This window comes from Bombus bifarius, unplaced genomic scaffold (genome assembly GCF_011952205.1).
Source record: "Bombus bifarius isolate JDL3187 unplaced genomic scaffold, Bbif_JDL3187 scf7180000007992, whole genome shotgun sequence".
In the NCBI taxonomy this organism is placed as follows: Eukaryota; Metazoa; Arthropoda; class Insecta; order Hymenoptera; family Apidae; genus Bombus; species Bombus bifarius.
The window spans coordinates 1,020,387-1,032,801 of NW_022884373.1; the positions used below are offsets into that span (position 1 = coordinate 1,020,387).

General features: G+C 37.3%; 2 protein-coding genes across 2 annotated transcripts; both read left to right on the top strand.

Annotated features, from left to right (window-relative positions):
- The first annotated feature begins 275 nt into the window (after positions 1–275).
- Positions 276–1,426, top strand: LOC117205747 (probable peroxisomal acyl-coenzyme A oxidase 1). Its single transcript, XM_033444458.1, is given in 6 exon segments — positions 276–380; positions 473–596; positions 678–797; positions 991–1,106; positions 1,260–1,344; positions 1,347–1,426. Coding segments are annotated over 6 exon segments (624 nt in total). The 5' UTR covers positions 276–281.
- A 4,626-nt stretch (positions 1,427–6,052) lies between these two features.
- Positions 6,053–11,723, top strand: LOC117205744 (probable peroxisomal acyl-coenzyme A oxidase 1). Its single transcript, XM_033444455.1, has 11 exons — positions 6,053–6,208; positions 8,250–8,409; positions 8,647–8,815; positions 8,908–9,031; positions 9,113–9,232; positions 9,389–9,504; positions 9,801–9,970; positions 10,105–10,267; positions 10,340–10,683; positions 10,771–11,026; positions 11,146–11,723. Exons 1-11 carry the CDS (start codon positions 6,079–6,081, stop codon positions 11,404–11,406), a joined length of 2,013 nt encoding a protein of 670 aa, XP_033300346.1. The 5' UTR covers positions 6,053–6,078; the 3' UTR covers positions 11,407–11,723.
- The last annotated feature ends 692 nt before the right edge of the window (positions 11,724–12,415 follow it).

A 12,415-nucleotide genomic window follows, 5' to 3' on the forward strand; every position in this document is an offset into this window, starting at 1 on the left:
CAAAGTCTATATCCTGTCACATAACAAACCCAGTTCCATTATTTGACAAAGAAAGAGTCATTGCTTGTTTCTTTTAAAGAAGAAAAAAATGCAAATATTTCATCCTACTCTCAATAACATTACGTATGAGCATAATTATAACTATACTAATGAGTAATTTGGTTTTCCTCTACACTATCTTTTTTCCAATGTTAAATAAAAGTAGAACTTTCTTGCTTACCAGATAGCACAGTAGTACCTTCAACGTAACCTTTCAGTAGAGATTGGCCCTGCATTATGCTATGTTTCTACCTTCTATTCTGGAACAAGCAAATTCTGAACAGCAAGCACATTAGATAAACAGAGCTTGGGCTGGCGATGTTATAGGAACATATGCACAGGTAATACGCAAGGGAGAACATTCTTTTTAAACAGGATGGCCACAGATTCTAAAAGTTTCTCAAGTAAATTTAATCTTGCACTTCTGCCTTAGACCGAACTAGGCCATGGAACGTTTCTCAGAGGTTTGGAAACTACTGCAACGTACGATCCGGAAACGAAAGAGTTCGTTTTGAATAGTCCAACTTTGACGTCCTACAAATGGTGGCCAGGCGGACGTAAGTATATTGCAATTGTTTAACATAATAATAATGTTGTTCACTAAAACAGTATGATTTATTTACAATTAAAATTTTCAGTGGGTCACACTGCAAACCATGCAATAGTCGTTGCGCAATTATACACCCAGGGAGAATGTAGGGGTATTCATCTGTTTGTTGTACAGTTAAGAGACGTGGAGACACACGAACCTTTAAAGGGTACACAAATAAATGTCTTAATCGTTTGTAATTAGTTATATATTATATCGCAATGTGTAGAAAAGAGAACATGCTGTTCACATTATCAAACAACAATTATGAAATCAAACAATTTTTCTGTTTATAATCTGGATCAAATTTGCTGAACAATGGATACAGTAAAGTGTAAATTTAATCTGTATGTAATTCTTAGGCATTGTAATTGGAGAAATTGGTACGAAATTGGGGTTGAACGGTGTTGATAATGGGTTTCTCGGATTTCGTGACTTTAGGATACCACGGGAGAATATGTTGATGAAGAATTACAAGGTAAATTTTCATAAAATTGCTGTAAGAAGTGCAATATCATCTTGTGACTGTGAACTTGAAAGAAAAATTATGTGCGTAACCTGTGTAAACAGAACTATTCAGACATCGTAATTATCATTAGAACAAATTGTAAAGTTACATTTCTTGTTGTAGGTACTAGAGGATGGAACATACATAAAATCTATGAATGATAAATTAACGTATGGTACGATGGTGTTCGTTCGAGTGAGGTTGCTGCAGGACAAGGTCAATTAATTCCGGAGTATGTTCTGTTAAAAACAATCTTCAGTAATATCGACTGCTGTATGTCTCTTTCTTAAAAAGTCGTCTCATGGCAAATGTTACTTTGTACTAGAGTCTTAACTACAGATTATCTCTTCTATTGATACTAAATTATTCTCGCGTTTCTTTTTTTTAATCAACCAGAGGTACGGATTCTCGATTACGTTACGCAACAGTACAAAATTTTTCCTCATAATGCCACATGTTTCGCAATAAAAGTTACTGTCATTTGGGTGTGGGGTATATATATAATAAGGTACGAAGTCAATCACATCAGGCTGATTATGGAAAACTACCGTAGGTTGATACTCCCTATGGTAATATACTTTTCTTCATATTTCTAGCTCTATTAATTTCTTTTGTCAGCAATCTGCCAACATTCCACGGAGTAGCGATCGCAGTCTGTACTTAAGAGGGGGAAAATACAGTCCAACTTTTGCAAACAGCTAGGTACGTCGTAAAATCATGGAAACAAGCTATGAATGGTGAACCATTGCCAGAATCTGTAGAGTATCTTAACGAAGCAGCAAAAGTCTCATTGATGCTTATAATGCCGTAGCCGCAGGGTATACTGCTTCTGAATACATTAAACATTGGTAAATAATTACATAGTCAATAATTCATGATCGATTTTTGCAAGAAGTCACGGAGGCTCCTCTGAATCGTGAAATTGTGAAGACGTCTTTTGAAAAATACTTTAAACCATTCTTTAGGAGTAATGCATAGTGCAATTTTTTACGTTTTGAAAGAAATTCATAAAACAATATTTCCAACTAAAATTCTAAAACGTATCTTTATAAATTGCTATTGTAAATATGTAAATTATACAACGCAGTACCGTCATAATAGTTAAATTTTTGGCAGAGATTTTATTTTTACAAAGATACGCTTTCGGAATTACGATGAGATGTTTCGAATATGTTATGAAAATGATATATTGTGTATAGTTTTTGCAGTTAATAAAGTGATGTAATAAAGGAAGAGACAGGGAAGCAATGTTTCATGGATGTAACGAGAAGAATGGGTGGTAGGAATTATGGGGAAAAAAAAAGTATGATAGGCAGAGGAGGAGGAAAGGGAGTTAAATTGAAGGGAAATATAGTAGGTACAGCGAGGAAAATAGAGACGTAATGCTCGTAAAGGAAGGAACAGAGCGGGAGGGGATGATAACATCCCACCCTTGCAGGATTCCGCGCCGAAGGACGGCCCTGCGCCGCCCTGGGTGGTCATAGGGGCCGACACACCTAGGAGGATCTGGATCTCCTCGGCCCAGGGGATAGCGTTGAGAGGGGTGGTTCCTCCCAAGGCCCGAACTAAGGAACGACTGCCTCAAACAGGAGAAGATGCAGGAGTGCTCCGGCGGTAATTCGAAGGAGGTCCCGGGGCATCCCAGCTGAGCGTCAGGCGGTCCACTTTGGGGTTTGAGTTCAACACTACCCCGCCGCTTCCCAGAAGAGCGATGGGGGTTGTCTATGAGGATTTCTCCACGTATGAAGAAAGAAGCGAGGAAAATAGAGGGGGGCAAAGCAGAAGATTAGGATGAAGTTCGGAACGAATATTGAAATTTGAATGAAGTGGGAACAAAGAAATGAATTGCTGAACAGGTTCTGGAAAGACATGGGTTGACAAACATTGTCAATTGTGTCAGTGATTAAAAAGAGAAGGAAAATAAAGTATGTCATTATCGAGAATGGACTGTTCAAGGTGCACTTGAAATTTTAATGGCGAAGAGGTTGGCGGAGATAGAGGAGGAAGGAATGACGATATACAGTCAAACAGGTTTCAGTAAGAAGAATTGGCGATGTTTAAATAGTCCACTTGTTAGTTCATATGCAAGTATTTGGGTGAATCTATACATGAGTATGTCTCTTGAACTTACATTTGGCCTTAGATCCAGTAAAAAGATTCCTACTGTACTAAGAGTTACTGAAGTAAAGTGTGAAGTACGCGCTGATCGAAAGATCGAAAGAAATATACACAAAGTGAAGCAGTGTGGAAAGAAAGGTAAGTGAAATTTTCTGTACAGAGAGTAGGTTCGGGCGGGATTGCCCATTGAATCTGTTGTTCTTCAACCTGCTGATAATGTGGTGAGGTTCCTGAGATGAGTGATGGGGAATGGGTTTATCACGTAGAAGATACAAGAAATCACGAAATTAATAGATCACTGGCGATCCCCTCGTAGTTCGAACGTTTTGTAAGTGAGTTTTGTGTTAACGGTTCAAAATTTTCCAATGGAGTGTGCCCAGTGCGGATTCTGGGTAGGTTTGTGTGCTAGGGTTTCAGCTCTCTGCAGGGGTTGTCGCCGGGCGTCGTGACGTCGGGGTATATGATGAGCGAGGAGATGAAGAGATCTAAGATGAGGTTAAAAGGGCGTAGGTTAGGGTTAGGTTTAACACATTGACGCCGGCGCCGATATTAACGGTTCTATCTGTGAGGCGGCGCCTGTCTGCACAGTCTGCTTCGAGGGGCGGCGCAGCGCCAGATTACACTGTTCAACACGATCGCAATTTTTCAACTTTGACCTTAATTTATAGCAAAATTACAAAAGCTATCCTGTCGGGTTCAATGAATTTCATGGACTTCAACTAATACATTGATATACAATAATTTGGAAATGAGGCGGATGAAAAGAGAGAGAGTGCGTTTCGTCCCGGGACTACCGGTGGACTCGTCAGTAAGGCTGTGCCCGGTAGTCCCTGCCTTAGACGTAGAGGGAGTCTCGCTAGGTGCGGTATTTATATCAATCGCTCGTATATTCGACCGTTAGCGAGTTAGACAGACAGACTCGTTGTCGTCGTAGCCCTCTAGTGTTGGCGGTTAGTACCCGCGGATCGCCCGGGAGGTATTGCGCCGCTTTGATGCCTCGACCTGTCGGCGTCCTGTTGATACCGATCCGCCACAGAAATATCAATTTGCATATAACTGTAAATTTTAAATAAAGCTGACGGGATCAGCTAATTTTGGAGTACTCTTTTCGATTTTTCTCAAAAAGTAGAGGTCTGACGCGAATTCTGACCATCGCACGCAATTCTGTGAACATTTTTCTATAAGAAATGTTCATAGCGCGACGAGCGAAATAGGACGTAGTGTAAGTACTGACCAAAAAACATTCACATTTCCTGCAGTCGTACCAAGGGCCCGTGAGTAAAACGAGACGGCGGTGTAAGCAATGTTATAAACGCATTTGTGGAATAAAAGGTAGGGAGTATGCCGCGAATAAAGCCAAAAAAGTAACATCGTATTATGATCGATGTAAGGGCCAGCCGGCATTCTGTCTAACATGTTTTAAAAAATTGCATGAAAAAAGCAAATAATTATGCTAAGTTTATAATATTGACTTGTTATGTTTTTACTATCGAACGTCTGTTTATAATGTTGAGATAAAATAACATAAAGCTATTTTGCCTTGCCTATTTTGTGAAATACAAGTATGACTCACCGTGACGCACCCCGCCTCACGGAACAGGCACGTGTGAGCCACCGGTGGTACACGCCGGCGTCAATGTATCAAGAAGAGAGTACAACGTAGTAGTAGAGGAAGTAAAGTGGTCAGGAAGGTGTTTACAAGGGATATAACCTAACAAACAGGAAGATGGTACCTCGCTGGGGGTAGCCACCCACATGCTATATTATTATACCACTAAGCTATAATATTTTACCAAATGTCCTACTGGACAAATTGTAAAATTTAAATAAATAAATAAAAAAAAAGGAAGGTGTTGAGATAGGCGAAGGGAAGGGAAAGAATGGAGGAAGAACTGTCTGGGTGGGAGGAATGAAGCAAAAAGTTTAGGGAAGGAGGAGGAATGAGAGCTGGGGAGGAAGAGGAATTTAAGAGGGTAGAGGGATGTAAGGAGAAGAAACAAGCGGAAGAAAGAGATAAGAAGATCAGATATTGGAGATTGAACTGATGCTATAAGCTGGTAAGTGTGGAAGAGTTACCTCAGTACCTAAGGAAAGGAGGGAGGGAGAATAAATGGAGACACGTGGTAAGATTCAGCTTTAGGAATGAGTTGTAGGATGCAAGGTACTGGAAGGAGGAAAAAAGAAAATTGTGCGGGAAATACGGATGGGGGGTGGTCACCTGAGTGCTAAATATGTCGGGGCGAGTGTGGAAGATATGAAGAGGAGGAAAAGGACTGGCAGGGAAGGATAAGGCTAATGATGATGATAAGAATAATGATATTAGGGATGGAGGGAAATGAGGAGGCGTGGATGGAGGATCGAGAGTAAGAGCAGGAGTTAAAACCTGGTAAAATCATAGATACAAGCTATTGATGCAAAGATCTGTAGAGTATCTCAATGACGCAGTAAAAATCGCGGCGATGTAGAGCATACTGTCTCTATATATATGAAATATTAATGAATAGTAAATGAAGAAGATACGATACTAAAAAACTAGAATAAAAAGTAGTAGAGTTAAACAATAACGATTAACGCCAACATTAATAAATATTAAATCAGATAATAAAATACAATGTAATAAAATATAAAATTGAAGAGATTAGATCACTAATAGGATCAATGTGTATCCGTAGTGTCATATGTATCGAAAATAGTAATAACAAAGTTCACAACCATGACGTAACACTGTATATTTATATACGAAGCTGTGCGTTTCCGTAGCACATTAATACAGATAAGTGCGGTAACACGTTTAACTTTTCATATAGACGGTAATTTGTACCATATGAAGCAACAAAGAATGGCCGTGCACAAAGATCTACAATATGAACGAAATAGGTGTACGTTTGATCCTGTGGAAGTTACCTATTTTCTCGATGGTAGTCCAGAAAAAACGAAGCAACGCCGTGATCGAGGTATAGTTGGAATTCCTTGTCTTTAAATTATAGCAATTAGAGAAACATTTTTCGCAAAAAATTGACATTATCGGATTGGAAAATGCTTAAAATACGCGAAAAAAGATGTATTCGGTCAGTGAAGTTGGTAATGAAATGAACGAAGTTAATATTAACTTAACTATAATATTTCGTATTAGAAATATAAATAAATCTCTGTGACTTTTGATCACCTACGCCGCGTGATTAAACGATAGCACGCTCCGTAAATTTAAAGAATTTAAAGATTTTTATTATATTTATGTCATAAGTTGAACAAAAAAATATCTTATATATTTTATTTATTATTTATTTATTTATTTATTTATTCTTAGTCCATACGTTTCGGCTTTGGACGACTTTCGATTTACATCTCTTATATAATATCTTTACATCACATATATTTCTCTGACTCTAATACTTCTATAATTATATACAACTGCTTATACCTATCTATTGCACCTTACTTGATTTATCTCTATGTACTAACTTACAATTAACACTTATAACTAAGTGCTCATTCCGTCTTTGGCTTTTGCTTCCATGCTGTGCTCCCTTCCTGTCGTTCCTCTGCTTCTTCTGCTACTCTTCTCTTCTCTATTATCGCTTTCAGTTCTGCCAGTCCTTCTCCCGTTCCATTTAATATTTCTACCATGTTCCTTGCTCCTCCTGTTATCTCACATTCCTCTAATATGTGTTTCAAGTCCTCCTCTCCTTTTTCGCATAATCTGCATCCTCTTTCCAGTGTTCCCTTGCCCTGGTTTCGTTACCACATCTAAATCTTGCTACCATACCTCTGTCCTTCCATTTCATCTTTCCTTCTAGATACTTTGGTAGCCCTTCTTTTGCTATGTTTCTGTAATATCTGTTGTACTTAGATTCCCTTATCCTTTTCTCCCTCTCCTCTGTTTCTCTCTTCCCTCTTTCTTCTATGATTTGGTTAGCTGTCATCCTTTCTTGTCTATCTCCTGCCTCTCCACTTGTGTCCTTCCCTCTCTCGTCTCCTCTAACCTCATCTTTTTGTTCCTTGCTCTTTTCCCTTCTTGGCCCTTTCCCCAATTCCTTTCTCTCTCCTTTATACACTCCTTTACTAATTCCATCTTCGATTCTAAGGCTTTCTCCTCATACCTTACTGCTCTTTTCAGTGCCTTTTCTCTTATTTCCTCTATCTTGCACTCCTCTCTCAGAATGTAATTCGGCGTTGTTGTGTCTAAGCCTAGAATCCATCTTACGCATCTGCTTTTTATCCTGTTCAGTCTCTCCTCTACGTTCCATCCCCACACCTCCGCTCCAAACAGCGCTACGCTCTCTACCAGTGCTCCAAACCTCTCTTGTAGTCCTTTTTAAATATTCTTTCTCCTACGCTCCATGTCCTCTTCATCGCAATTGTTACCCTCTTTTTTCTGTCTTGAATATGCTTCTCATCACTCCCATTTTTCTGCAGTATGTACCCTAAATACCTTATTTCGTCCACTTCTTCTAGTTCTTGCTCACCCCATCACCATTTCCTTTGTCTCCTATTGTTCCTTCTCTTTTCAGACACTACTACTTTCGTCTTTTCCGTATTCAATTCCAGTTCCACTTCCTTTAGGAATGTTTTAAATCTCTTCATCATTTCCTTTAACTCCTCTTCTCTGTCCGCTATCAATACAATGTCATCTGCATATGATAGTGACCATACCTTTCTGTCTCCTACCACTATACCTCCTATTTGACCTTTCCTTATTTCCTCTTCCAGCCCTGCCACATAGATGTTAAATAGTGTTGGGCTCAGCGGGCACCCTTGTCTCACTCCCCTCACTGTCCAAAACTCTTCTGTGTTACGGATCTTATATATTTTTAGACGTTCTAAGTAAGCATATTTATTACATAAAAATTATGAAACTATTAAATTTTCTGGGATGTGCTATCATTTTGCCGTGTAATCTGTAATTGTAACTGAAATCTGCGATAAAATTTGCTCACATTATTACCAAATAATTTATCGATAACTTTGTCAACTTGCATGAATGTTTATTTTCAGAACAATATTTTTCGGATGTTCTGGCGTTAAAAGAAGATATGTCAATGAGATATAAGAGCCATAAAGAAGTATATGAAGATTCTCTACGAATTACCCGGGATGTTCTTTCCAAAATTAAAAAATTACAACTCTCGAGAATGGAGGAATATGAGTTTGTTCTGTAAGATTTTCACATAACTTTTCACGGAGGAAAAACATTCCGTTCTTTCTTCTTAGAGGGAAACAAATACGCAAATGTTTCCACCTACATTAAATTCCATTGAATATGAGGATAATTATATTAACAAATAAATACGATTTTTCCTACATTATTTGGATATTCTCTTTCAATTTTAAGAAATAGTAGTATTTTCTCGGTTACCTGGTAACATAGTAACAACATATAGTAATTTTGCAGGAGCATCTTTGCGGCAAGACTTGGATCTGCACTGTTCCAAGATGGAAATCCAGTGGTCCTGCATTATGCTATGTTTCTACCCGCTCTTATGGGACAAGCAAATTCTGAACAGCAAGCATATTGGTTAAACAGAGCTTGGGCTGGCGATGTTATAGGAACATATGCGCAGGTAATACGCAAGGGAGAACATTCTTTTTAAACAGGATGGTCACAGATTCTAAAAGTTTCTCAAGTAAATTTAATCTTGCACTTCTGCCTTAGACCGAACTAGGCCATGGAACGTTTCTCAGGGGTTTAGAAACTACTGCAACGTACGATCCGGAAACGAAAGAGTTTGTTTTGAATAGTCCAACTTTGACTTCCTACAAATGGTGGCCAGGCGGGCGTAAGTATATTGCAATTGTTTGACATAATAATAATGTTGTTCACTAAAACTGTATGACTTATTTACAATTAAAATTTTCAGTGGGTCAGACCGCAAACCATGCAATAGTCGTTGCGCAATTATACACCCAGGGAGAATGTAGGGGAATTCATCCGTTTGTTGTACAATTAAGAGACGTGGAGACACATAAACCTTTAAAGGGTATACAATAATATTACTTAATCGTTTATAATTTGTTATAAAAAAATTATTCACGTTATCAAATAACAATGATTAAATAAAACAGCTTTCTTCTTTATTATTATTCTCTAATAGTAGATAAGGAAAGAGCGAAATTAATCTGTGTTTGATTTTTAGACATTATAATTGGTGAGATTGGTAGAAAGTTAGGAATGAACACTGCGAACAATGGATTTCTCGGATTTCGTAACTTTAGAATACCACGGGAGAATATGTTGATGAAAAATTCTAAGGTAAGGTAAAAGTTTCTACAAGAAAAGCAAATAGTCCTACTTTTCATCGGCGAAATTATACCGTTGCATTTGATAATACAAATAACGATAGTTAATAAGTAAAAGACTAGGGAAATTTTGCAAATGATGGCTCAATCCAATCTTGATTAATCGATGAATATTTGCATTTTTGATAAATCATTTTCTTGTTGCACTGAACATGGAAGAAAAATTATGTCTCGGTAGATCTCGGTAGATGGAACAGTACAGATGTCATAATTGCTATAAAAATCGTAAAGATACATTTCTTGCTGTAGGTGTTGGAAGATGGAACATACGTAAAATCTACAAATGACAAGTTAACGTATGGTACGATGGTGTTCGTCCGAGTAATGTTGCTGCGGGACCTGCAACACTATTTATCCAAAGCCGTTACGATCGCGGTTCGATACAGCGTAGTAAGACGTCAGGGTCAATTAAAACTGGAGTATGTTCTGTTAAAAATATCGACTGCTCTATTTCTCTTTATCTAAAAATGTCTCCATTGCAAATGTTACTTTTAATTAAAATTAAATCTCTCCTGCTGATACCAAATTATTCCTTGCCTTTCTTTCTTTTTAGACAACCAGAGCTGCAGATTATCGATTACGTAACGCAACAATACAAAATTTTCCCTCATATTGCCACATGTTTCGCGATACACGTTACTGCTAGTTGGGTTTTGGATATGTATTATACGGTACAAAGTCAATTGCACCAGGCTAATTATGAGAAACTACCGGAGGTTGGTACCTTTATACCCTTTATAGTAATATACTTTACTTCATATTTTTAGCTCTATTAATTTCTTTTGCAGTTGCATTCATTGTCATGTTGCCTAAAAGCAGTTGTATCTGCAGATACAGCAGCTGGAATAGAGCAACTTCGGTTATCTTGTGGTGGACATGGATACATGACTGTCAGCAATCTGCCAACACTTTACGGATTAGCGACCGCAGTTTGTACTTACGAAGGGGAAAATACAGTCCTACTTTTGCAAACAGCTAGGTACCTAGTAAAGTCATGGAAACAAGCTATGAATGGTGAATCATTGCCAGAATCTGTAGAGTATCTTAACGAAGCAGCAAAAGGAGTAAAGCATCGTCCTTGGAGTAACGATTTGGAATGTCTGATTGATGCTTATAATGCCGTAGCCGCAGGGTATACTGCTTCTGAATACATTAAATATTGCTGAATAATCGCATAGACATTCATCAGAATGTTTACGATATTCTTATTATTTCGTAGATCTATTCGTTTAGCAGCAGAACATCTGGATCGCAGAATACGTGACGGAGTTCCGATGGAGGAGGCGTGGAACCAAACGGGCACCGAACTAGCTCAGTGTGCGGAAGCTCACGCTCGAGTCTTCATGGTAAAAACATTTGCAAAAGCTGTTAAACAGTTAAACTCGAAGTCTGAAGAATTTCGTCAAGTAATGTTTCAACTCTGCGAACTGTATATCGTATATTGGGCTTTGAGAAACGTTGGTAATTTTCTTCGGGTGAGTATTGATTTTTTTCGAAACTAATCACAGAGGAGAACGAAAGAAAAAGAAATTTATTACTATATGCTGTAGGATAATTTAAATTCAAGAGTGATTCATCTCTTTCTCTTTTTTAGTTTTCTTCTATGCAGAAAGAGCATGTGGAGACACTTCATTCACGCTTGGAATATTTGCTGACGACAATCCGTCGAAATGCTGTAGGAATCGTTGACGGTTTCGATTTCGATGACCATATTCTTTGCTCGGCTTTGGGTGCTTACGATGGTAACGTTTACGAACGATTGTTTCAAGAAGCCATGAAGAGTCCTCTGAACCGTGAAGCTATGAACATATCTTTCGAAAAATACTTAAAACCATTTCTTAAGAGTAATTTATAGTGTAATCTTTTTAAAGGAAATATTTAATCATAATTATTATCTCGTATTTGTTTTGTGGCGATTGGATTGTTTGGAATATGTTGCATTTAGTTGTTATGTTAAGACGTATTTTGCATTTGTTATTCAATAATCGATTGAATGGTTTGTTGGGTATTGATTTGTAAGATGTAACAACTGCAACATATCATATGAGCGATATCGAAGAGAGATATGCGTGCTCACTTGTCCATTTTACTGAGAGTTTATATTGAACAAGAAAGGAAGGATCGAACGTATTTTTGTACCATTTCTATTTGCTGTTATTGTAAATGTGTAATTTATATAAAGAAGCATCGCTGTAATAATTGTGAATGAATGTTTGATAGAGAATTTATATTTATAAAAAGCTTCCTGGAAATATGCGATAATTCTGAGATGAGATGTCTTAAATATGTTATGGGAAATGGTATTTTCTATACAGTTTCTAGAATTAATAAAATAATATCTTGAACTAGAAAAGTGTATATTTTTATTGTTGAACCTATAACGCCTCAAAGAAAATTACATTTTAGAATTGAAGGGCTTTGAAACTTACGATGCTTACGATGGTAACGTTTACGAATTGTTCCAAGATGCCATGAAGAATCCTCTTAATCGTGAAACTGTGAACATATCTTTTGAAAAATACTTAAAACCATTTCTTAAGAGTAATTTATAGTGTAATCTTTCTACATTTTTAAAGGAAAATGTAAATCGTAGTTATCTATATTGTATATCGTATGTGGTGATTGAACTTTGAATATTTTACAGTTTAATATTTTATAAATCGATATCCCATAAATAACATGATTGGTCATTGAAAAATACAATTGTAACATTATATCATATTAGCAATATCGAAAGAATGTGTACGTGTTCATTCGCTCATTTTGCTGCGAGTTCGTATTTAACAAAAAAGAGAAGAACAAACGTAGTTTTCTATTATTCTTATGGGCTCTCATTGTAGATATTTAATTTATATAATGGACCA

What these genes read in the sequence shown, in the direction of transcription:
- LOC117205744 (XM_033444455.1), top strand. Translation starts at nt 6,079, where the DNA reads ATGAAGCAACAAAGAATGGCCGTGCACAAAGATCTACAATATGAACGA. An exon ending in GAGGAATATGAGTTTGTTCT is followed by an intron (nt 8,410 to 8,646) that starts GTAAGATTTTCA and finishes GTAATTTTGCAG; the next exon opens with GAGCATCTTTGCGGCAAGAC. An exon ending in TATAATGCCGTAGCCGCAGG is followed by an intron (nt 10,684 to 10,770) that starts GTATACTGCTTC and finishes ATTATTTCGTAG; the next exon opens with ATCTATTCGTTTAGCAGCAG.